General features: G+C 45.6%; 1 protein-coding gene across 3 annotated transcripts in view; it reads left to right on the top strand.

Annotated features, from left to right (window-relative positions):
- Positions 1–26,261, top strand: part of RSPH1 (radial spoke head component 1) — a 246,673-nt gene that overhangs the window by 112,006 nt on the left and 108,406 nt on the right. For all 3 annotated transcript variants that reach the window (XM_030203781.1, XM_030203779.1, XM_030203780.1), the window contains exons 4-5: positions 2,745–2,835; positions 23,435–23,570. In XM_030203781.1, coding sequence (XP_030059641.1) covers positions 2,745–2,835; positions 23,435–23,570 — 227 coding nt within the window. The remainder of the gene's footprint in view (positions 1–2,744; positions 2,836–23,434; positions 23,571–26,261) is intronic.

Below are 26,261 nucleotides of genomic sequence, written 5' to 3'. Positions count from 1 at the left end.
CATCAAAAAACTCCAAACAGCCCAGAACACCGCAGCCAGACTCATTTTTGGAACACCTAAATACGAAAGTGTGAAACCCCTCATAGAGAAACTGCATTGGTTCCAGCTCAAGGAATGAATTGAGTTCAAGATCTGCATGACTGTACACAAAATCATTCACGCAGATGCCCCACTCTATATGCTAAACTTAGTGGACTTACCGCCCAAGAATGCCAAAAGATCGGCCCGCAAATTCCTCAACCTGAACTTTTCCAGCTGTAAAGGAGTGAAGTACAAACAGGCTTATGCTACCACCTTTGAGTACAAAAGTACACAGTTTTGGAACACACTACTCATGGCCCTAAAAACCATGACCAATCTAACCAGCTTTCGCAAAGCTTTGAAAACACATCTCTTCAACAGAGATGACAAAAGTCACCCTCATTGAAACAAATCATTCCCTAAACCACCCAAGTACACCAAAACACCTCTTTCACGACCTTACCTAACACCTTCTACCTAAATTCCTCTTTCACCTCAGCTTATGATCGACTGTTTTCTTATATCTTGTAATGACGTTCTCATTTCCATACTCTGTAAGCCACATTGAGCCTGCAAAAAGGTGGGAAAATGTGGGGTACAAATACAATAAATAATAATAATAACCTCCCTATTCGACTTCCCGAGAGTCTTACTCTGCCTCCAGCATATATGTAAAGGAAGAAACCCCCCCTGAGATACCCCTTTTCCCCATTCCCCCCACATCCCCCCTCCTCCCCCCCTATCTAACCGATGGGCCAACTTTATCCCACCTCTGAAAGTAGAGAACGGTGACCAACCACATGCCCAACAGTGCACACAACCTCCCCATATATTCATATATAACCACATACTGTCCATAATCCCTCCGCACACTTACCCACCCTCGCAAAAGCAACATCCAATTCTTATGTATTACCACTACACCAGTCCCAGTATTCAAGTCATATTGTTCTGTGAGGGTGTCAACTTCTTGTCTGATTGCTGTCTGGTAAGGCGCCCTTTGCCTCTCGCCACTCTTGCCAAGCGCTGTCGGGCCGGCCGAGATGTCGAATCCAGACTGCTGCGCTCTTCCGTGCCCCCCACGGGAGCCTCCACCTCTGGCCATGTGGTGCGTGCTTCATCCACATTTAAAATCCGGTTCCATTTTCCTTCTTGGTTGTAGGCCAAAGCAAATGGGTGCTGCCACCTGTATACGATTCCTTTGTCCCGCAGGTATCTGGTGAAGTTCTTCTTCTCCGCTCGTCGTTTTAATGTGGCCAGGGCCAAATCTTGGTATAGTTCAATAGGGAATGTATCCCATTGCAGAGCTTCCTTTTTGCAGAGTATCGCTTCTTTTACCTTATAGTCTGAGAAACAGGCAATAATGTCTCGTGGTGTATTAGCTCACATCCTCGCCATTACTCTATGAGCTGATCCACTTTAATTGATTCATGGGCCACCTCTTGTCCGTCCTCGGACAGCAGCATGCTCACGATTTGCTGGGTGACCCTTTCGCAATCCAAGTATTCTGCCTGTTCTGGAACCCCTCGAATGCGGATGTTAGATCTCCTTCCCCGATTTTCCAAATCTTCAGTCTTCTCCTCCAGCGATCTACATACCGCTTGCTCCTTCAATGTATGTTCTACCTTTTACTACTACTACAAATCATTTGCTGCTGCATTCTGAATCAACTGGAGCTGGTGCAGACCCTTTGTAGTCAGACCATTGTATAGTGTATTGCAGTAATCTAGTCTTGATGTTACCATGGCATGCACAACTGGGATAAGATTTACCTTCTCAATGTAAGGAGAGATGGTAGTAACTCCTATGGTAGTTTATTAGCGAGAGTCTGGTAGAGGTGCAATGGGAGGGAGGGAGCAAACTGTGCTCTGTCCTGAGAAGTTGTTCTGTAGTGACATCAAACCAAAACCCATTCTGGAAAGGAATTTCACTCATCCACCATCCACCAGGCCAAGCCAAGCAAGACCTGTACATGCAACCCAACTGGCAGAGGACGGCAATATGCACAGACTGATGATCATAGCAAGAGCGATGGAGCTAGGAAATTAAGCTGCCATCTCCATAGCTCCATAGAGTGCCCCCTCTACATAAGAACATAAGTATTGCTATACTGGGTCGGACCAAAGGTCAATCAAGCCCAGTATCCTTTTTCCAACAGTGGCCAATCCAGGTCACAAGTACCAAGCAAGATCCCAAAAGAGTGAAAACAATGTATCTCATTGATAAATGTCACCTTTCCTGTCAGTGCCTGAGTAGTGATTGACTCAGTCATATGTTCAAAGCACTTAGACTTGCAAAGTTCCATAGTAACATATGGAACTTTGTAAGTCTAGGTTCTTTGAAAATAAGCCACTTAGGCACTGACAGGAAGGGTGTGACTTAAAAAAAACAAAAGCTGTGGGCAAGCATGCTGCAGCATTTCGTAGGGACCCCTCCTGTTCCGTCCCAATCCCCAAACAACTCTGGCATCTAGTGGCATCTACCCGACCCCTCCCTCCCAAAACGAAGAATCCCTGGTGTCTTGGGCAACAACACCCTCCATCCCCAACCAAAAAAAAAATTTCCAGTGTCCAGGCCCTTGCCTCGTCCCCCACCCTGCATACTTTTTAAAATTCTCTGATACATATATAAATTGAGCCTACTTTCACTTTCCACACAGGAAGGTTTGAATGTACCCTTTGTGTATGTGTGCAGTTCTTACAGCAGCATGTTTCTTATTTTAGGAGAATGGATGGATGATCAAAAACAGGGCCATGGAATTTATTTATATAACAATGGAGATACCTATAATGGAGAGTGGTTGAATAATCAAAGGTTTGTATTTGCATAATTGATATGTTCTGTCATCCTCTGTTTCTTCTTGCCAGATTATTGAATATTCATTTCTGGGAATGATAGTTAATTGGTTAGTTATTACTTTATTTCTCAATCTGTTGTACACAAAGCACTTTATATAGTTTTAGAATGAATTCAGGGGCTGCGAGGAGTAAGGAATCTGTGTGTGTGTGTGGGGGGGGGGGGGGGATTTAAGGTAAATCAAGGGAGGGATGAAATGGCTTAGAGGAAAAATGATTGTTTACAAGGGGAGAATAATTTGCATTTGAGTGTTATAGTTATAGCTGATGCCTTGAAGAAAAAACTGGGTTCCAGAGGTGTTATTTCTGTGTTGTGGTAGATAATTAAATAAAAAGTTTTAAAAAACATATTGAGGAATTTTATAGCCAGTTTCATTCCTCTTTTATATCCTACCGCAAGGAGAAACTTTACTTGTACATCACAGGATCTTCCCCAGCTCACCTCTTCCATTCCTGTGTTCTGTCTTCATAGTCTTCCAGTGCTCCATCTCCATAGCCTTCCCACTGGCTGGATTCTACTCACAATCTCTGCTGCTAGTTACACTGGAAGCAGGCAGGGAGCAGGCTTGCTTAAATTAAAATATTCAGACATGTTAGTCATTCATGTAGGTTCAGGACATTAATTCAAAAATCAGATGAAGCCAGAAAAAAACCAGGTAGTTGTAAATTCTAGCTTCCAAAGTCCTGAATACACCCCACAGCCCCCTGTCCCAAATATTTACACCCAAAATATATGAGTAATTTGTCTTAAAATGGCCCTGCCCACGGCAACAGATAATTAGTAATATGTTACATAGCTTTTGTCAGTTACTTTGCACATTTTGATAGGTTGACTCAGCTAATCAGACTTCATTTCTGGTTTAAGCCCTATCTTAGCCCCACCTACTTCTTGCCTTAGCCATGCACACTTTTGCCCACTCTCTGCATCTTTTGATGATGTCACAAGAAATGGTCATGAGCCAAAACATAATAGAAACTCCCCTAATCATGCCTCCTTTCATGTCTTCAAGATGGTGGCCTCGGAGTGTCCACTATATGGAGGCCACCATCTTTGTCTAAGCAAAAAAGCACACAAGGGCCTTCAAGACTGGGACAATCATAAATTGTTTATTTAAAGGGGTACTTTTTAATAAGCAATTTATGATTGTCCCAGTCTTGAAGGCTCTTGTGTGCTTTTTTGCTTTACTGTGGTTGGTGTACTTTTGATCCCTCTTTGTCTTTTGCACCATCTTTGTCTGCCATCTTAATATCATTTCTAGGTTAAGCCATGTGACAAAAAGTGACATCACAAATATGTCTGCCTCCATGTTGTGGTCTTTTTTAAACATTTAGCAGCAGACATCAGTTATTAAAACAGTGAGAGCAGATGTACAGTGCACTCCATTTAAGTGCATGTCGGATAAGCGCATGCTCTGTTTAACTGCATGCCGTACTTCGGTCCCGTTTTTGGCACCATCAATTTCTATGGGGACAGACTTTGGTTTAGCGCACCACTGATAAGTGCAAGATTCGCTTATATTCATGGGTCAAGACCGCTCCTCTGCAGGAAAGACTCCACATAAGCGTGCGCATGGAATATGGAAGCCGATTGGCGCGTGACAACCAACGAGATTTCAAATTTACTGCCTCTTTAACTGCCACAGGCATAATAAGCAAAAGAATGCTGTTAGAGCGTGCACCAGGGTCATCGTCGTCATCATCGAGGCGGAACTGTAAGACTTTAACACTGGCTGAACGAATAGAAGTTCTTAAAAAATTAGAAAACAAACAAAGTCAAGCATCTATTGCTAAAGAATATGGTGTCAATCCCAGCCAAATTTCACGTGTCTTGAAGCAGAAAGACCAGCTTCTGGAAGACTAGCAAAACAATACAAATCCACAATGGAAACGGAAACGGGCGGGAAACTCTGAGGAGGTTGAAGATGCTCTTCTTCGGTGGTTTTATCAAGTCAGGAGCAGACAGTTTCCTGTTAGTGGTCCACTGCTTATGGAGAAAGCTAACCAGCTAGCTGAAAGTCTTGGACTAACTGAATTCAAAGCCACTGTTGGATGGTTGGAAAGATGGAAGGAGAGGAACAGCATAAAATTCAAGAAACAGCATGGTGAGAAACAAGACACTGATGACTTTGGTGCTGAAAATTGGGTTGTTTCAGTTCTTCCTACCATCTTGAACGAGTTTGCACCTCGTGACATTTTCAATGCTGACGAAAACGATCTCTACTGGCGAGCAATTCCTGATGGAACACTTGCATTCAAACATGCCGAAACTACTGGAGGTAAAACATCAAAGGACCGACTGACAATCCTCCTTTGCTGCAATATGGATGGGAGTGAGAAGTTGGAACCCCTCGTCATTGGAAAGAGCAAACAGCCCTGTTGCTTCAAGAAAGTTAAGTGACTTCCTGTATCATACGAGGCTAACGCAAATTTATGGATGACTGGGGAAATTTGGAAGCAGTGGCTAAAAAGTTAGACACTAGAATGCGGGCACAAAAGCGTCAGATTTTGCTGCTTTGTGATAATTGTGCTGCACACAGGGATGATGTCAGGCTGTCTAATGTCAAGGTGGTCTTCCTGCCACCAAACACTACCTCTCTGATCCAACCTCTGGATCAGGGCATAATAGCCAATTTCAAACAACATTCTTGGCCTTATTTCTTGATTTCATTATCCAGTTCTTCTTACAGCTACTGACAAAAGATCTACTTTTCTCAATAATAAGTAGCATCAGATCAAATAAACACTTGTTCAAGATCTTATTCCATTTATTTGTAAATGCTGGATCATCTCTGAAAGTCTGCGCTTCTTTAGGGTGTTCTGCCTTCTAGCCAGATGTGTTTGCAAATTTTAATGAGTACCAGTTAACATCAATAATTGGTTATTGGCACCCAATTATTGATGGCTAAGAGCTCATTAGCCAATTTAATTTGCATGTACATCTCAGCAGCGTGCTGAAATTTGGGCACCATATATAGAATCCTGGGGATAGTGTGCGCAGATGGCAAAACTAACGCAAAACGCTTTAGCGCATTCCACATTAGGCCATTTTTGCTGCATTAGGTGTGTATTAGCGTTTAATGTGGCTTAGTAAAAGGGCCCCTTAGATTGTAAGCCCAACTGTGTGTTTATGTAACTTTCCTTCAACTACTATTAAAAAGGCATGAGCTAAATCCACATAAAAGGATAATGTGTAGATCCTAGGTAAGAAAGTGTTGAGAGTTCTGGGTGTCTGTCCCAATAGTGAGTCCTTGGGCCATCAGCTCAAAAGCAATGAGGTGGTCTAAGGTTTGGCAATTAAAATTCAATGCGAAGAAATGCAAAATGATGCACTTAGGGTGTAGAAATCCAAGGAGATGTATGTGTTAGGCGGTGAGAGTCTGATATGTACGGATGGGGAGAGGGATCTTGGGGTGATTGTATCTGAGGATCTGAAGGCGACGAAACAGTGTGACAAGGCGATGGCCATAGCTAGAAGGTTGCTAGGCTGTATAGAGAGAGGTGTGACCAGCAGAAGAAAAGAGGTTTTAATGCCCCTGTATAAGTCGTTGGTGAGGCCCCACCTGGAGTATTGTGTTCAGTTTTGGAGGCCGTATCTGGCTAAGGATGTAAAAAGAATTGAAGCGGTGCAAAGAAAAGCTACGAGAATGGTATGGGATTTGCGTTACAAGACGTATGAGGAGAGACTTGCTGACCTGAACATGTATACCCTGGAGGAAAGGAGAAACAGGGGTGATATGATACAGACGTTCAAATATTTGAAAGGTATTAATCCGCAAATGAACCTTTTCCGTAGATGGGAAGGCAGTAGAACTAGAGGACATGAAATGAGATTGAAGGGGGGCAGACTCAAGAAAAATGTCAGGAAGTATTTTTTCACGGAGAGAGTGGTGGATACTTAGAATGCCCTCCCGCGGGAGGTGGTGGAGATGAAAACAGTAATGGAATTCAAAAATGTGTGGGATAAACATAAAGGAATCCTGTTCAGAAGGAATGGATCCTCAGAAGCTTAGCGGAGATTGGGTGGAAGAGCCGGTGGGGGGAGGCGGGGCAGACTTCTACGGTCTGTGCCCTGAAAATGGCAGAAATAAATCAAGGTCAGGTATACACAAAAAGTAGCACATATGAGTTTATCTTGTTGGGCAGACTAGATGGACTGTGCAGATCTTTTTCTGCTGTCATCTACTATGTTACTATCCAGCTCATTTTCGAAGGAGATCGCCGGCCATCTTCCGACACAAATCGGGAGATGGCCGGCCATCTCCTAAACCCGGCCAAATCGGTATAATCGAAAGCCGATTTTGGCCGGCGCCAACTGCTTTCCGTCGCGGAGCCGGCCAAACTTCAAGGGGGCGTTGCGGTAGGGTAGAGAAGGCGGGATGGTGGTGGGATGGGGCGGGACGGGGGCGTGCTTTGAGATGGCCAGCTTCACCTGATAATGGAAAAAAGAAAGCCGGCCTTGACGAGCATTTCGCCAGCTTCACTTGGTCCCTTTTTTTTCAGGTCCAAGTCCCAAAAAAGTGCCCAAACTGACCAGATGACCACCAGAGGGAATCGGGGATCACGTAGATAATTGACGTCAGAGGCGGGCGGACACAGGAAGAAGAAGGAGACATTGGAGGAGACAGAAGAGCTCAAGAACAGCTGATCCATCCTGTGCAGCGCCTTCAAACATAGGTGAGAGGCGCTGCACCGGCCATTATGGTGGGGGGGGGTCCGGTGGTGGGGGAGCGGCGGGGACGAAATCGGGGGGGGGGGCGGGGCACGGAGGTGGAGGAGGGCAGGAGGCGGAGCATTGCCGACTGAAGAAGAGAGAGACAGGAAGGGAGGGGGAGCCCAGCAACTGCAAAGGTTTCATTTTTAAAAGCTTTTATTTCACAAGGAGCAGCGGGGACTTTGGGGGGGGGGGGGGCAAGGCAAGGCCGTCCATACAGGATGCTGCTGATGAGCGCCTTTGCCCCCTCCCGATCCTTTTTTAATTTAGTTTCCTTTTTTATTTTAGGCACAGGGAAGCAGGGAGCCACTTTTCTTTTAAAACATGCCAGCAATTTGGTTTTTCATCGTGCAGGGGGCAGTGGGGAGATGACAGCTCAGGCTTTAACGACAGGTCTGAGCTGACGTTAAATTTCTGGCGGTAAGTGAATCGTTGCTATCATCGGTATGGCTAGTGCATTCCGAATTGTCTACATTTCAATGGTAGTTTCTCATTTGCATTCCAGTTTCGTTAGCTGCTACTGTTGTCGAAAAATAGGCTTTAGTGCATGGAAAGGATAGGAAATTCTTCCTTAAGGGCTCATTTAACGATGAAAAACGTTTAGTGCATCTGGGCCTAAGTACTGTGGATTTTGAACTGTGGGGAAAACAAACCTTCTTTTGTGTGGGAGAGGGGAAAGTAAGCTACAGTGGTTTTTTTTCTTCCTTTTTGTGGGCTGAGGCCCACAGAACTGTATGTTTTGAACTGTTTGCAGAAACCCCGTGGGGGTGGACAAGATACAGGGATTCTTTTTGGGGTGTGAAGTTGGACTACAGAGGAACCTATCTGTGGGGACTGTTAATTTGGCTTCAACTGATTTGTGCAGCAGCTGGAAGGGGACGTGGTTGTGTTTCTGCTGTACCTAGGCCCTGAGAGAAAAGCAGGAGCAACTGTTTGAAGGGCTGCAGGATTCCTTTTGCAAGTTACTGAACTGTGAATCCCTGACAATAAAGGAACTTGGTGACTTTTACCTTTTTGAAGTTTATTTTCTTTGAGCCCTGCCCTGTGGACTGCAGTGGGCCGGGAGGCTGAGTGGCCAGGGTGGAGGCAAGATCCCGAAGACCCTCGGGCGGAGGGAAGGATCTTTCACAATCTCCAATTATGGACTTGAGTGTCTTATAATTTTGAAAGCGTAAAGAATTATTTGCCCTTTCTATGTATTTTCCTTGTAACAGTTCCTAGTTAATTGACACTTTCTTAAACAAGAGGTTTCTTGTTCATATTGACTAAATGAATAAATAATAAAATAAAATAAAAAAAAAAAGAAAATTGATGTTTATTAACTGTTCACCTTTTCCCTCATTTTGTAGAGTGTGCCAAAAGTTAGGCACCAATTTGGTGCTTCCGTACTACAACAGCAGTTCCCTACCAAAAAAGGGTTGAAACAGTAGATTTGCACCTAAGTGCACTTAGATGCTATTATGTAACTTGGCAACTAAGTGTTCTAGCATGCGACTACAAAGGGGCATTCGATGGGAGGGGCATGGGCAGGCCAAGGGCACATCACCAAGCAACACACACAACTTCTAGAGTGCTGTCAGTTGTGCAGGAAGGATGCCACATGTCGGCATGTGCATTTATGCCTGCTATTGATATGGTGTATGTGGGTATGCCTAAATACTGGTACACAATTGCCGATTTATTCTAGTAATGGATTTGGTGCCCAGATTTGCCAGTATTTGCTTAGCATGCAGAATTTTGATGCCCAGTTTTTAGAACCAAACTATTCATTTTTAACTGGGTGGGGGGAGGGGGGGGATTAGGAAGCTGGAGAGATAATGGGTGAGAAGGGGTTCCCTCACCCAGAAATTCACTTGTAGTTACGATACAGGTCGCAGCTAGCTACAAAAAGATTGATAAGCATTGATATCATAGGTGTTGCTACAGGGTGGTGTGCCACCCCAACAAAATGGCATGTCACCCCAATTTTAGCTGGCATCTTCTATCCTCCCCCCCACCAGGTCTGGTATCTTTCCCTCTTCCTCTCCCCCTCCCTGTGGCATGGCCGGGGCCTCCTCTCTATTCCCATCCTCCTCCTCTCTCCCCCCCACGGCAGTCCTCCAACCTTTGGTACAATTCCAGCAGTGTCAGTCATTCAGGTAGGCCACTGCCAGCCGGCTCCAGAGGTGTTCTCTATGCTGTGTCCTGCCTACTCTGATGCAACTTCCTTTTCCTGCGTAGGCAGGACGCAGCACAGAGAACAGTTTTCCAGTCAGCTAGCGGTAGCTTGAATAGCTGACACTGCCAACAATTCACCAAATAATTGGAAGAAGGGTGGGGGTGGAAGAAGGAAATAGAGAGGAGGTGCCGGCCACACTGCACTATGCTAGAGGAGCAGGGAAGATAAAGATGCTGAATTCACGAGCGGCCAGACAGGGGGCGAGAAACAGAAATGTCTGATCACAGGGTTGGGGTCGGGTTAGAGAGAGATGCTGGATATAGTGGGTGCAGTGGATTGTGGGGAGAACAGAAAGATCAGATGAAGGGGTGGGAAGAGAGCAGAGAGATGCTGGTGCCACTAAGGTAAGGAAAGATAGAAAGATAGATACTGGGATGGTAAGGGGTGAGCAGAGGAAAAAGAGAGACTGAAAAGGGGGAGGGGAGGGGGAGAGAGAAAGAGAGATACTTGACTGTTGGGAGTGGGCCATGGAATGGAAGGTGCAGGAGAACAGAAAGAGAGGGGGAGAAGCTAGTCACAAGGCAGGACACAGAGAGGTAATTCTGAATACAGGGGAAGGGTTATGGGGACAAAGATAATAGGTGCTGAACATGGGGGAGGGATAGGGACAGAGGGGAGATGTTGGGACTGGTAGGGCACAAAGGCAATGATGGTGCATACGGAGAGAGAAGAAATGTCAAATGGATCAGAAACCCTGGAAAGAGGAGAAGATAGATGGGACTCAGTGGTGGGGGGTAGGGGAACAGAGAAGAAGATGGACGGAACACAGAGGTAGGGGGTAGGAGAATAGAGCTAATAAACTATGGATGGGACACAGGGGTGGGGGTGGGGAGGTAAGGGAACAGAGCAGATAATGGATTGCACCCAGAAGTGGGGGTTAGAGTAACAGAGCAGAAGATGGATGGGACATGGTGATTGTGTGGGAGAGTTTTTTTTGGAGGGGGGGGAGGGAAGAGCAGGGAATAATGGATGGGAGAGATGGAAAGGGGATTTTGAGGGGATAGGGAAGACCTGGCAATTGGTAGGTATGAGTGGGAGGTGTTGATGGGTTGGGAATATGGGTTAAATGGAGGGTAAGAGAGAGAGGAGAAAATGTGGTGAAAGGTTGAGATGCAAATGACCTGGAAGACAGGAGAGAGGATGAAAGACATTGAAAAGGGATGGGAGTTCTGGGAAGGGATATGAGATGAAGGGGATGGGTCTCTGAAGGGTTTGAATGAGAAGTGAAATGGGGTTAAAATAATGGTGAAAGGCAATAGGAGATGGGGTAGAGGATAAGAGATAGAATGGCCTGGAGGCAAGGGAAGGAAAAAGACAGGGATGTAGCTAGACCGGTGAGGGGATGAGAGGCAGTGGAGGGTACGTGAGGGTTGAGAGGGTGAGCACCGAGGATGGAAATGAGGACTAGGGAGTGGGTGAAAGATGGGAGAGTGATAGTAAACTAGGGAAGGAAGAGGGACAGACAGGGCAATGGGAGTACTGGAAAGGGGATGAGAGGGAGATGGGAAAATCTAGTATGTAGATGAGAACTGAAAAGGAAGCAACTAAGAAGAGGGTGAGAGAAAGGGAGAATGAAGGTAAAATCAAATGGACATATATAAATGCAGGGAAGAAAAAACTGGGAAAAACATGAAAAGAGAGATCAGTGGCAGAAAGATGTAGAGAAGAAATGGAAAGGCAAACCTGGAAAATAATTTTAAGAGAAGACTGACACAAGGATAATGGAAAAGAATGGGATCAGCCCAATCAGAAAAATAAAAAGCTTAGACAACAACGGTAAAAAAATATATATTATTTTATACTTTGTAAGGATTGGGATGTGTCCACTTTGGGAAATGTACATCTTTTCTGTTTTTGTATTTAGCAGAGTACAAGACAAAATACATTTGTTTCTCTTTTACCAGTATTGCCCTACCTATAGAGTCTGTCTTTCTTGGGCGGGGAAGTTTGTTTCAGTTTTTGTGCCCCTTTATTGTGGTCCCCTATGGTGTAGATCCATCTGTGTTCTGCATGTGCGACTGAGGTGAAGGATTCTGTTATCATGTGGTGTCTGTGTAGGAATTTGTAACAGTCCAGAGCTTATTCTAGCTTTCCATCAGTAGGTATATTGGTGCTGTAGTACCCACTATAATATTTATAACACTGTCATTTCATAGGTAGATTAGGGCTCTTATGGTTTTTTAAGTTTGCTATGTAGGTTTTGAATGTGTCCTTTCAGGGTTTTTTGTTATTTTGAAAAGTGTCTGGCCCTATTTGAAAACTGGCCCTTGGTAACCAAAATAAAAATGTTCAAGACTAATGGTCTCCACATCCTATAGAGTCACCACACAAACAAAATCCCATCTGACTGACAGTGTAAGGAGTGTCTGCTGATCCTGATGTGAATTACAATCTGAATATTTATTTGTGTAGCTGTTATAAGAGGCTTAGCTCCATTGTTGGGGAATATGGAGTATGTGATATAGAATTAGAAGTGCAGAGTTTATATTGAGATTCTCCAAGGACAAGCAGGCCATAATTCTCACAGTTGGGTAATGCGTTCCCTGGTCCAGAGATTCGGATAAGCTTTAACAGAGCTTTTGTGCAGTGTGAAGCACGCTCCACCACACACGTGTGAGTGCCTTCCCACTTGCCGCGAGAGCGCAGTTACCGCAGTTCTTTTTTACTGCGGTGGGGAGTGGCTGCATTTTGTGGATGCACTTCACAGCACGGTCTGAAAAGAGCTTTTTTTGTGCCTTTCAGTGTTTTTCGCTGTGAGTTTTGTGTGCCCGTATTCAGATTTCCTTTCTCCGTCTTCCCTTATTGTTTAGTTTATTTTTTCCCCAATTTTAAGTTTCCTTAAAATTCCTTAGGCCTTGACTTCGGCTGGGTTTTCCTGTTCTTTTTTCTCTGGTGCCTTGCCCCTTTGTCTTGCACCATCACTTTATTTAATTTGGCTGCAGATGTTTTTCTGTCCATGTCCACTCAAGTTCCCAGTGGCTTCAAGCGCTGTACCTAGTGCAATTGGACCATTTCTGACAAGGATACTCATTCTTGGTGTCTTCAGTGTTTAGGGCCTGTGTCCTCTGTCTTTGGATTAAGAAGTGGACTCAGATTTCCACAGAGGCTCAATGTAAGAAGATTTTTGGATCAAGGTCCGATTCGTTGGCATCGAGGTCTGTGGCATCAGCATCGACGTTGAGTACTTCATTGGGAGCATTGGTACATATGGCTGCTGTTAGGCTTGTAGACACTGGGAGCAGTGGTGTGAGTGGGTCTCCATCTGTCTCCTGCACAGGGCCTACAGAACCGTCTGGCATCGGACCCAACCCCGAGGTGACGTGAGGATTTGACATTGCCCTCGTCAACACCGAGGGGCCTTGATATTGAGTTTTGGGCGAAGGCCAAGATGCATCAGCATTGATCATTCTTGATGCGTTGTGCCGGGTGCTCCAGGACATCGAGGGATTTGGCATCTGAGAAGCATCAGCACCAGGAGGACTGCACCTCCTCTATTCAGGAGGTGACAATGCATTGGTCTCCCAGCAACCAGGACCCAGCTCCCGTCTCGGCCCCAACAGTTCTGCAGCCTATCTCTGAGCCGGCACCACAGCCTTTCACAGTGTCAGCACTCAATGAGCGCATCCAGTCCTTGCTCCCCAAGCTGCTAGATGGCCTCTTGCAATGGTGTGCATTAGCATCAGGGGTGCTTGTGCCTGCCCTGCCTCTTGTTGCATCCCTGCTTGGCCCTCAGCCTGCAGTGCAGCCTCCAATGCCAGTGTCACATATGGCCCCAGTGCTGACTGCCACTCAAGTCTGCACTCCCTCAATGTCGGTGGAGGAAGCTTCGCCAGAGTCGAGGTGGGAGCCGACTTCTTGATGCCTTACTCAAGGTCATGTTTCCTCTCAGTAGAGGCAGGCTTGGTCTCAGCCCTCCCATGAGGAGGTTTTGACTGATACCGATGAGGAGCACTCATGGGAGTTGGAGGAAGATCCACGGTACTTTTGGAGGATGAGTCCTATGGCATCCCCTCTGAACCCTCCCCTCCACTTGAAAGGAGAAAATCCCCTCTGGAGAACATTTCTTTTCCCTCTTTTGTGAAGGAAATGGCTAAGGCCAAGATGGACAAGCCCAGGGCCAAGATGCTTGAGGTCCTGGACTATGAGTCTCTTCCTAGGGAGGCTGTGGCTATCCCTCTCCACATGGTACTCCAGGAAGTTCTCATTCAGAATCGGGAGTCCCAGTACTGCCCAAGAAGATCAACACCATGTTCCGGATCCACAGCACACCTGGATTTGATAATCTCCAGTTGCCTCATCATTCCATGGTGGTGGAATCCGCCCTCAAAAGAGCCATGAGTTCTATAGACTATGCTTCGGTGACCCAGGCAGAGAAGCTAGGACCTTGGACTCTTTGCGGAGGAAGATGTTTCAGACCTCTATACTCGTGTCATTCATTCAGTCATACCAGCTGTTCATGAGCGTCTACTTGCGAGACTTGGTGCGCAAGATGCCGGACTTGGCACACTCTTTCCCACCAGAGCAGGCCAAGTCACTGTGCCAGTTGGCTAAGGAGCAGAAGGTGTGTTGTAAGTTCTTGGCCAGGGGTGCATACGACACTTTTGATGTGGCATCTAGGATCTCTGCTCAGAGTATAGCAATGCGCAGACTTTCATGGCTGCATGTTTCTGACTTGGAGTCGACTGTTTAGCATGCGGGGGGGGGGGGGGGGGAGGATAACCTTTTTGGCAAGAAGGTTGAGGAGGTCGCTGGCCAAATCAAGAGGCATACTGATACCATCTCTTTTCTCTCCTGCCGGTCACCTTCTACAAATAGATATGCCCTAAATTGGAATCGGAAACCTCCAAATTGCCCACCGAGAGCTCATTACTTCAGCTCTCAGCATGAACAGGTACTTGCAGAGGAACTCTCAGCCCTTCTGAAGGCCCATGCCATCTAGCCAGTTCCACCAGGGAATGAAGGGCTGGGATTCTATTCCAGGTACTTCCTTGTGCAGAAGAAGACAGGGGTAATGCGTCCTATCCTAGACCTAAGGGCCCTGAACAAATTTCTGGTCAAATAAAAGTTCGGGACAGTTTCCCTGGGCACCCCATGATTCAGGAAAATGATTAGCTATGCTTTCTAGACTTAAAGGATGCATATACACACATCCCAAAACTTCCAGCCCACTGGAAATATCTATGATTGTGGCTTGGAGCACATCACTTCCATTACCGCATGTTGCCCTTTGGCCTCACATCAGCTCCCAGGGTTTTTACCAAATGTCTAGTGGTAGTCACAGTGTCGCTATGCAGACTTGGAGTCTATGTGTTCCCTTATCTAGATGATTGGCTGGTGAAGAGCACATCGGAGGACGGTGCTCGGGGGTCCATGCAGAGGACTATTCAGGTGCTAGAGCTACTGGGGTTCATTTTAAACTACCACAAGTCCCATCTTCACTCTGTCCAGCAATTGGAATTTGTTGGAACCCTGCTCAATACAAAGAAGGTTTGAGCCTTTCTTTCAGGACCCAGAGCAGACACTCTAGTTGCACTGGTCTCTCAGGTCTGAGCCTCTCAGCAAGACATGGCTTGGAAAACGTTGAGTTTGTTGGGCCACATGGCATCCACAGTTTATGTGACACCCATGACATGCCTTCACATGAGATCAGCCCAATGGACCCTGGCCTCTCAGTTGTGCCAAGCCACGGGAGGTCTGGAAGATGGCATTCGAGTGACCTCGGAGCTTGCTTGATCTCTGTTGTGGTGGACCATTCGGTCCCATTTGACTCCAGGACTTCCATTCCAAATTCCTCAGCCGCAAAAAGTACTGATGATGGATGCATCTCTCCTGGGTTGGGGAGCTCATGTGAAGGGGCTTCACATTCAAGGTGCTTGGTCCGCTCAGGAAACAGATCTCCAGATCAATCTCCTGGAGCTTTGGGTGATCTGGAACACTCCAAAGACTTTCAGAGATTGGCTGTCTTACCAAACAAAAGGAATCTGGGTAGAACTACAATATTAATAGAAAATGTGGAGAAGGAGGGACAAACAATAATGGGGGGAGGGGGAGAAACTGTGTACTCTTTCAAATGGACAATCAGGTTGCCATATATTACACCAACTAGCAAGGGAGCACTGGATCACACCATCTGTGTCAGGAGGCCGTCAGGATGTGGCATTGGACTCGCCAGCATGGCATATTCCTTCGAGCCACTTACCTGGCGTTCAAAAACAACAGTCTGGCCAACAGACTGAGCAGGGTTATTCAACCACACAAATGGTCTGTCCACATGGGCGTTGCCCATGAGATCTTCTGAGCCTGGGGCACCCCCTCAGTGGATCTCTTTGCCATTCACATGAATCACAAAGTCCCTAAGTTCTGTTCCAGGCTTCAGGCCCATGACAGACTAGTGTCAGATGCCTTCCTCTTTAATTGGGGGACAGGCCTTCTGTATGCGTATCATCCCATTCCTCTTGTGGGGAAGACTTTGCTGAAACTCATGCAAGACCACGGGACCATGATTCTGATTGTGCCTTACTGGCTTTGGAAGATCTGGTTCCCTCTTCTTCTCCTCCAAAGAACCGTGGAGAATGGAGTGTTTTCTGACCCTCATTACACAGAAAGAGGGATCTCTTCTGCATCTCAACCTTCAGTCTCTGGCCCTCACAGCCTGGATGTTGAGAGACTAGAATTTGCTTCCTTGGGTCTTTCAGAGGGTGTCTCCCAGGTCTTGCTGACTTCCAGGAAAGATTCCACTAAGAGGTGTTACTCTTTTAAATGGAGGAGATTTGCCATCGTGCTGTGGAGACGAGGCCCTAGATCCTATTTCTTGCCCTGCACAGACCTTGCTCGAATACCTTCTATACCTATACAAGTCTGGTCTCAAGACCAACTCTGTAAGGGTTCACCTGAGTGCAATTTGTGCTTATCAACGTGTAGAAGGTAAGCCCATCGCTGGACAGCCTCTAGTTGTTCGCTTCATGAGAGGTTTACTTTTGTCAAAGCCGCTTGTCAAACCTCCCCCTGTGTCATGGGACCTCCATGTCATTCTCATCCAGCTGATGAAAGCTCCATTTGAGCCACTGAATTCCTGCCATACAAGTGCTTGATCTAGAAGGTCATTTTCTTGGTGGTTGTTACTTCAGCTCGTAGGGTCAGTGAGCTTCAGGCTCTAGTAGTGGATGCACCTTATACTAAGTTTCATCACAACAGAGTAGTCCTCTGCATTCACCCTAAGTTCCTGCCAAAGGTTGTGTCAGAGTTCCATCTGAACCAGTCGATTGTCTTGCCAACATTCTTTTCCTGACCTCATGCCCATCCTGGTGAGAGCACCTTGCACACCTTGTACTGCAAGCAAGCATTGGCCTATTACATGGAGCGGATTAGGTCCCACAGACAGTCCGCCCAACTTTTTGTTTCTTTTTATCCCAACAAGATGGGGTCACCATCGGCAAATGCACAACCTCTAATTGTCTGGTATTTATTTATTTATTTAATTTGTAGCATGTGTATCGCACATTTTCCCACCCATTTGCAGGCTCAATGTGGCTTACATTTGCCGTTATGGCGATTGCCATTTCCGGACTTTAGATATGCACATGATTTTCCAATCAAGTGCGTACATACGTGGTAGAAGAATGCATTGTGTGCTTGCGTACTTGTTAACACGTGGTTTTGCCATTTCCGGACTTTAGATATGCACATGATTTTCCAATCAAGTGCGTATGTATGTGGTAGAAGAATACGTGGAGGGGCATAATCGAACGGAAACGCCTATCTCCATGGGCGTTTATCTCCAAGAACGGGTCCGTGAAGGGGCGGGCCGAACCAAATTTTCGAAAAAAATGGACGTTTTTGAGCTGGGCGTTTGTTTTTTTTTAGCGATAATGGAAACTAAAAACGCCCAGCTCAAAAACGTCCTAATCCGAGCCATTTGGTCGTGGGAGGGGCCACGATTCGTAGTACACTGGCCCCCCCTGATATGCCAAGACACCAACTGGGCACCCTAGGTCAGTGCGGTGGACTTCAGAAAAAGTTCCCACATGCATCGCTCCCTTACCATGGCTGCTGAGCTCCCAACCCCCCTCCCCCAAAACCCACTACCCACAAATGTACAACACTACCATAGCTCTTAGGGGTGAAGGGGGCACCTACATGTGGGTACGGTGGGTTTTGGAGGCCTCCCATTTACCAGCACAAGTGTTACAGGTGGGGGGGGGGATGGGCCTGGGGCCACCTGGCTGAAGTGCACTGCGGTACCCACTAAAAGTGCTCCAGGGACCTGCATACACGCAGGCCTCTAGGACTGGTTGCTGCTATATAACATTGGCACACCAGTTGACACCTGAAGACTAATCTCTCCGAAAACGTCCTTTATTGGAATAACCGCCTTTACTCACAGTTAACTGCAGATCAGAGGTTGTGCCCCACTGGCAACGAGTCTCCCTGGTACTGAGATGAGCAGTAGGTCAGAGCTGGCAGAATGCTGTACAATGCCCTCTTTCAGCCACATTCAAGGTAAGAACTAAGTTGTCTAACGTGGCTAACACAGGAAAGGGAACTAAAACTGGCTTACAAAAATGGCCACTACCGCATGGACTACAACAGGAAACACAACAGGGCACACTCTGACCCAGTAGGCAGGGGGAAAAGCACCATGGGAGAAGAGCCTACCAACTACCAACATCGTGAGACTGTAACACAAGCTAATGAAATCACGGAGCCCAATACCCTACACCCACCACAATGCAATGCTGATGTGACCCTGTAGTGCACCCGAGAGCCACATCTGACCCAGGGAAAGGCTGTGAGAGGATCGAACACATTCTGCTGTCATGGAGGTGGGTATGGCATTTGAGGCTGGCATACAGGCTGGGAAAAAAGTTTTAAAAGTGAGGTTTTTTTGGTGGGAGGGGGTTAGTGACCACTGGGGGAGTCCGGGGAGGTCATCCCCGATTCCCTCCAGTGGTCATCTGGGCAGTTGGGGCACTTTTTTGGGACTTGTTCGTGAAAAAAAAGGGTCCAAAAAAAGTGACCCAAAATTGCGGTAAAAACGCCTTTTTTTTCTTTCGATTATCAGCTAAAGACACCCATCTCTCCTTGGCTGATAACCACGCCCCAGTTCCGCCTCCGACACGCCTCCGACACGCCCCCATAAACTTTATTCGTTTCCGCGACGGAGTGCAGTTGGAAACGCCCAAAATCAGCTTTCGATTATACCGATTTGGGCGCCTTTGCGAGACAAACGTCTATCTCCCGATTTAGGTCGCACTATAGGCGTTTTTCTCTTCCGAAAATAAGCTGGTTAGTGGTCTTGTGTAGGCGTCGGCTTTATGTAGTTGCTTTATGTAGATTGCATTTCTTATGCCCAGGCTGGACTTACCTTAGCGGGTCATGTCAAGGCTCACAATGTCAGAGCTTCATCTCATGAGATCTATTCAGCTACTGTTAAATCCCACTGCTATCAATGTCTTAATTCACTCATTGGTTATTTCACAACTCGATTACTGTAACTCGCTCTATCTAGGTCTTCGGATTAAAGAGCAACACGGTCTACAATTAGTACAAAATACTGCCATAAGAGTCCTCTATCACCTTAAGAAATTCAAACATATTACTTCTCATCTCAAATCTTTGCATTGGCTTCCTGTTTCTTATCACATTACTTATAAAATCCTCCTACTTGTTTACAAAACTCTTGCGGTTTCTGAACCTTTTTATCTTTTGAGATACCTTACCTTATACTTACAAACTTGTGCTCTAAGATCATCGCAACTCAATCTCCTCTCCACTCCATCTCACAGAGAAATCTTTCATGAATACAGCAGACATACAGTGTTTGCCTTCCAAGGATCTAAGCTATAGAACTCTCTGCCATCTCTCTATTTCATGACACATATACCTAATTTTATTTCAGATAAGGTCACTTTACTTGATCAATAGTTTCTCCCCCGCCCCCACCTTTTCTATTAATATTGTAGTTCTACCTAGATTCCTTTTGTTTCATGTAAGTTATGTATATTGTTTTTCTTTTATTCTCTTTTTTTTTTCAGACTGTATACCACCTAGATAGCTTGCTCTGTTAGGCGGGATAGAAAGAAAGTTTTAATAATAAACTAAAACTGCGTCGGTAGCCCACTTGCGGTCAGCTTCCATTGAAGAAATTTGCAAGGCTGCGACATGGTCTTCAGTCCATATATTCATATCTCATTACTGCCTTGAGCAGAATACCTGACACAACAGTTGGTTCGGGCAGACAGTGTTGCAGAATCTGTTTGGGGTCTAGAATCCAACTCCATCTCCCTAGGCCCGTTTTATTCTGTTCCAGGCTGCACTGTCACTCAATTTGTATATAGTTTCAGGATAATCTGAGTACTGTCCTCACCATTGCGAGGCCCAGTTAACCACTGTTCGTTGTTTTCGGTGAGCCTGGATGCTAGGGATACCCCAATTGTGAGAATTATTACCTGCTTGTCCTTGGAGAAGTCTTATATTCTCACAAACCCTCCCGCCTCCCCTTGGAGTTGTCTCCTCTTTTTTATTTGTATGCTGTAGTATTTCACTGTGGTAACTATGCTCTCACAGCGGGCAGGAGGGCACTCATGCATGCGTGGTGGAGCATACCTCGTGCTCCACAAAAGCTCTGTTAAAGCTTGTCAGAAGCTCCGGATCAGGCAATGCGGGATTACATTACCCAATTGTGAGAATTTAAGGCCTGCTGTCCTCGGAAAATACCTGCTACATGTAAGTATCTTCGCTTTCTGTCCAGTCCTGTAGAGGATCCAGATTTCACACTACACAAAAGAATTTATTGAATGATGCTATCAATTATAATCGGTGCTTTTTTTGTAGGAAAAAAGGTGCCGGTACTCATACCGTGCCAACCTTAAGGGCGGGGTCACTATCTATGGCTCCGCCCCCATAGTAGCCACACCCCCACATTAGCCACATCCATTTTACTAGCCATGGAGCATATCAAAATGTAGCATTGAAAATAGTACACAAGTCCATAGGCCCAAAACAAGAACCCTGAAGACTGATTATAAACTAATAAAAATGTAGACAAAAAAATCAGCTACAACCTTATGCGTGGAAAGGCAGCACTATAATTACACCGGGCTCTAAAACACCAGTACACAACCTAGTGAAACAAACAAAAACAAAAAGGGCTGCAAATACTACATGCTAGCAGAATACTGCATCTTAATCACGCATGAAAAACACATGACACAACAGATATGAAGGCAAAATACTGAACTGGAAAGTTACCTCAAGAAGTCAGACTCAGCATGCAGCAATACTAGAAAAATTGAAACTTACATGCAAAATATCACAGATGCACATTTCCAAAAGCCGACGTATTCCAATTAATAAATTCTGAATAAAATACTTTTTTCTACCTTTGTTGTCTGATCATTTAGTTTTTCTATTCGCTTTGGTCCCAGTGTCTTCTGTTTTATGCAGTGTCTTCATTCCATTTGATATTTTTTCTCTCACCATGTCCACCATCCTCCTGTGTCCTTATGTGTCCTGTCTACCACCTGTAGCCTATCCCTATCCTTTCTCCAGTTACAACATCTGCCCTCAAAGTGTTTCAATCCAGCCCTTAAATTCAGCAATTTCCATTCCTTCTATATCCAGCATTTCTCCTCACTCCCCTCCCCTCATGTGCATCTACTTCCTCTGTCTTCCCTCCCCTCCATCCATGACCATCATTTCTCCTCTCTCCCTTCCACTCCATCCGTGTGCATCTCCTTCCTTTGTCTTTCCTTCTCTCCATCCTTGTCCAACATTTCTCCTCTCTTCCCTGCCCTCCACTCCATCCATGTCCAGCATTTCTCCTCCCTTCCCTCCCCTCCATCCATGTGCATCTCCTTCCTGACTTCCCTCCCCTCCATCCATCCATCCATGTCCAGCAATTCTCCTCTCTCCCTTGCCCTCCCCTCCATCCATCCATGTCCAGCGATCTCTTCTCTCCTCCTGCCCTCCCCTCCATCCATCCATGTCCAGCAATCTCTTCTCTCTCCCTGCCCTCCCCTTCTCTCCCCCTGCCCTCCCCTCCATCCAACCATGGCCAGCAATTCTCCTCTCTCCCCTGCCCTCCCCTCCATCCATCCATGGCCAGCAATTCTCCTCTCTCCCCTGCCCTCCCCTCCATCCAACCATGGCCAGCAATTCTCCTCTTTCCCCTGTCCTCCCCTCCATCCATCCATGGCCAGCAATTCTCCTCTCTTCCCTGCCCTCCCCTCCCCTCCTCTCCAGCGATCTCTTTTCTCTCCATCTGCCCTCCCCTTCGCTCCATGTCCAGCGATCTGTTCTCTCCCCCTGCCATCCCCTCCTCTCCAGCGATCTTTTCTCTCCCCTGCCCTCCCCTCCTTTCCAGCGATTTCTTCTCTTCCCCATGCCTCCCCTCCCCTCCCCTCCATGTCCAGCGATTCTCCCTGCCCTCCCTCAGCTCCCCGACAGCCCTCTCTGTTCTTTCCTCCCCCCCCAAGCATTTAACCTTTTTACTGTCCGTGGCAGCGACGTCAGTAAAGAAGAAGGCACTGCAGGCTCACCGCCAGCTTCTCCCTTCCCTCTTCACACAGTGTCCCGCCCTCATGGAAACAGGAAATGCATCATCGGAGAAGGTGGGACACTGTGTGAAGAGGGAAGGGAGAAGCTGGAGGCAAGCCTGCAGTGCTTTCTTCTTTACTGACGTTGCTGCCACGGACAGTAAAAGGATTAAACGCTTGGGAGGGAAGCAATGCAGCTGAGTCAGGCTGCCAGGGAGGGGAGGGAGGAGGAACGCTGAGTCGGGCTGCCGGTCGGGGAGGGGGAGGGGAGGAGGAATGGAGCTGAGTCGGGCTGCCGGTCGGGGACTGAGTTGGGAGGGAAGGAGACCTGTGCCTGTGGGGTAGAGAATAAAAAGGTGCCGGTACGCCATACCGTTGCATACCGGCACAAAAAAAGCACTGATTATAATGGTAGTTTTACCTGGTATCTGAAACTAGCTGGAGAGAGAGGCTTTATTTATGCACAGAAAGTCATTGTGTCCTATTTAACTAATTTAAAAATGGCGGTGGAGAGGGGATGGGTGTGTGATGTGGAGGGCATGATGTGCAGAAATATTGCTTTGGCTTGCCCCCCTCCATACTTGCCCCCTTGTTGCCACCCCAAATATTACTGTCTGGAGACGCCACTGATTTATATATTGTATTACTATGTTCATTTATTCTTTAATATGACTATGGATGTACAGGGTTGTATAGAAATTAGGACGTTAAAATTTAAGCAACTGCTTAACGAGGGACCGATGCTCAAAGCCACATGCAGATAGGCCCACAACGCAACAGCATTGCAAAAAATAGCACTGCAATGCTTGAAGCAAATATTTAAATTTTATGGGGGTTGGTGGGGAAGGAACACACCTAACACATGCACACAAAGGTTCTGTGATAACTGTGGTTCTTGTGTGCATGCCTAGAAAAAAATGAAACTGTTAGCACACATTGGCACTTATTCTTCAGCTCCTAAATATGATCATCAGATTTCTGTGAATGATTTTGATTATTGTTTAGTAAATGACAAGAATTTCACAGCTAACATTCAACAAAATCAAATTTGTAAGCACTACAAAAAAGTTTGTAATGTCTTTCATTTCTTCAGACATGGACAAGGTATATACACCTATGCAGCCACTGGTTCGAAATACATGGGAACCTGGATAAATGGAAAACAGGATGGACCGGGAGAACTTGTTCATCTAAACCACAAGTACCAGGGCACATTTGTTAGTAACAGTGTAAGTAGGTTGGAACATCCTGGGATCAGAGGTATCTTTGTTTTCTTTGGATCTCTTTTAAGCAGTTATCAGCTTCTCATCTCCCTGGATTCACACAGCGCTTCAGAGTTGAGTGTAACCACTAACCACTGTATTCTCTGTTCAGATAAAAGAACAGAGAAATGACAGCAAAGACCAAATGGCCTATCCAGTTTGCCCATCCATAACAACTATTAATCTCTTCAATTCCTTTTAGAGATCCACTTGCTTTTTCAGATATAGTCCTTGTCTCCATCATCTCCACTGGGAGGCTTACATATACACACCCTTTCTGTAAATAAAGAAATATTCCCTTAGATAAAAGGGGCCCATATGGGGACTGAACCCATGACCTTGACATTGTTAGTTCTACTCCCTAATTGTTGTAATGAAAGTAATTCTACATTGTCATTTTAACATATTGTTTTAAATTATTAGCAAATCTTAACTGCTAAGATCAGACAGATATGAATAGTTTGTTTTTTTCTGTTCTGCTTTATAACACCTAATTAAAATTTGTTACAGTATTACATTTTCTTGTGCATGGTATGTTTTGTTGTTATGTAGTGTTCACGTTCTGTGTGTATATGTATATATACAGCTTAGAGCAGAGATATTCACTATTTTTCAGGCATGGGTCAGTTTATCAAAAAAATACTTGGCAAGAGAGCCAAACCATCACTGGACAAGGTGCAGATACCCTGTCAACCACCACCATCCTGTTTCTACCCTATTCCCTTCAAGCTGGCTGTCCATCCCTTTCCAGTTTTTTAAGACCCCCTATACTTTCTCTGGAGGCTTGTTTGTGGTGCCATCTTTTGAACAGCTATTCTGTTTTCTTCTAGCAGCCCATAGCTCACAGTAAATTTGAACTACATGGTGCTCTTTCAGCCTTGTGAGAATAGAGCTGCGTGTTACAGATGTTAAACAGAACAACGGCTATGGAGGAATGCCAACAGCAAGTGTGAGAAAAAGGTGGGGGGAGTGGTTTATTGGGGAAAGAATCAGGGGCCACACTAAGGGGATCTTCTACAAAGGCACACTACTGATTTTAGCACATGTTAAAACTTCACATGCACTAATCGCTAAGATGCCCATAGGAATATAATGGGCATCTTAGCATTTGGCCTTGTCCCCAGGCCTTGCAGTGAAGAATGCCGACTTAGAGTGAACACCTCTAGTAACTCCTCTATCCTCAGAGTAGACTCAATTTACCACTCCCCTCTGTTGCCTCCTACTCAGTTTCTAAAACAGTCATTTTATGAACCATACCACGGGCATCCTGTTTGTTTGAGTTGTCTATGTGAAACAGTATCAGACCTTGCTGAAATCTAAATACACCACATCTAGTGCTTGACATAACCTGGTACAATCAATGGTGCTCAGTCATCTAGACTACTGCAATGCACTCTATGCCGGCTGTAAAGAGCAAATAATCAAGAAACTTCAGACAGCCCAGAACACTGCAGCTGGACTCATTCGGTAAAACAAAATATGAGAATGCTAAACTCCTACGAGAAAAACTACACTGACTCCCACTTAAAGAATGCATCACGTTCAAAATATGCTCCCTAGTTCACAAAATCATTCACGGAGATGCACCAGCCTAAATGTCAGACCTGATCAACTTACCATCCAGGAATGCCAAAAGAAAAGATCATCCCGCACATTCCTTAATCTACACTTCCCTAACTGCAAAGGTCTGAAATACAAACTAACGCATGCGTCAAACTTTACCTACCTGAGCACACAGTACTGGAATGCACTACTGCGCAACTTAAGGATGATTCACGATTTAACCAACTACCGCAAACTACTGAAAACTCATCTCTTTGATAAGGCGTACCACAAAGATCAACAAATGTGAACGACACCTGCCTGCAATATTACTATCAGGTTTTTCTCTTCTTCTTTTCATTGTCATGTTGCCCAAGATTCTTCTGTAACACTAAATACCTATTTTACAATGTATTTCCACATTGAGCCTGCAAAGAGGTGGGAAAATGTGGGCTACAAATGCAATAAATAAATAAAAAATAAGTAAATAAACTAACTCTCTGGTAATCCAGTAAAAGAAGTTAATCATATTTGTCTGACAAGACAAATCACATTTGACTCACACTCTGTAATTTATTAGATTCCAGGAAATGTTGCAGAAATTGGGGTTAAAATATTTTGGTCTACATATTCAAAATGATTTAAATGGCCAGGAGAGGCTCCTGGCCATTTAAATCACCTGTCCAGAGCTAACTGGGCATTTTCAGCGGCACTGAACTGGATAGTGCCACTGAAAATGCCCAGTTAGCCCTTAAGCTGAAACTGGCTATTTTGGGGGCATTCCAGGGGCAGAGTCAGCACTTAACCAGTCAAGATAACTGCATAAATATGACCACATAAAACACAATCCTATCTTTATGTGGTTCTTCATAGCTGGTTATGTGCCAAGTATCACACTTAACCAGCTATGTTTTAGCTGGCTCCCTATACCCAGAAATCAGTGCCAGAACCTGAACATGACCTGCCTTTGAATTTCTAGGTGCAATGCTGGCAGCAGTCAGCAAAATGCTGATTGCTACTGGCTGAGTATCGGGCTCTTCATATAGGCAGATGGCATTCACATAATTTTTTCCTATTCAGTATTCCTTGGAAGATGCATATGAATTCTTGCAACCT

The sequence above is a fragment of the Microcaecilia unicolor genome, chromosome 5 (assembly GCF_901765095.1).
Source record: "Microcaecilia unicolor chromosome 5, aMicUni1.1, whole genome shotgun sequence".
NCBI classification, from domain to species: domain Eukaryota; kingdom Metazoa; phylum Chordata; class Amphibia; order Gymnophiona; family Siphonopidae; genus Microcaecilia; species Microcaecilia unicolor.
Note: the sequence above shows the minus strand (reverse complement) of the source record. Positions and strands in the feature narration are given on the sequence as shown.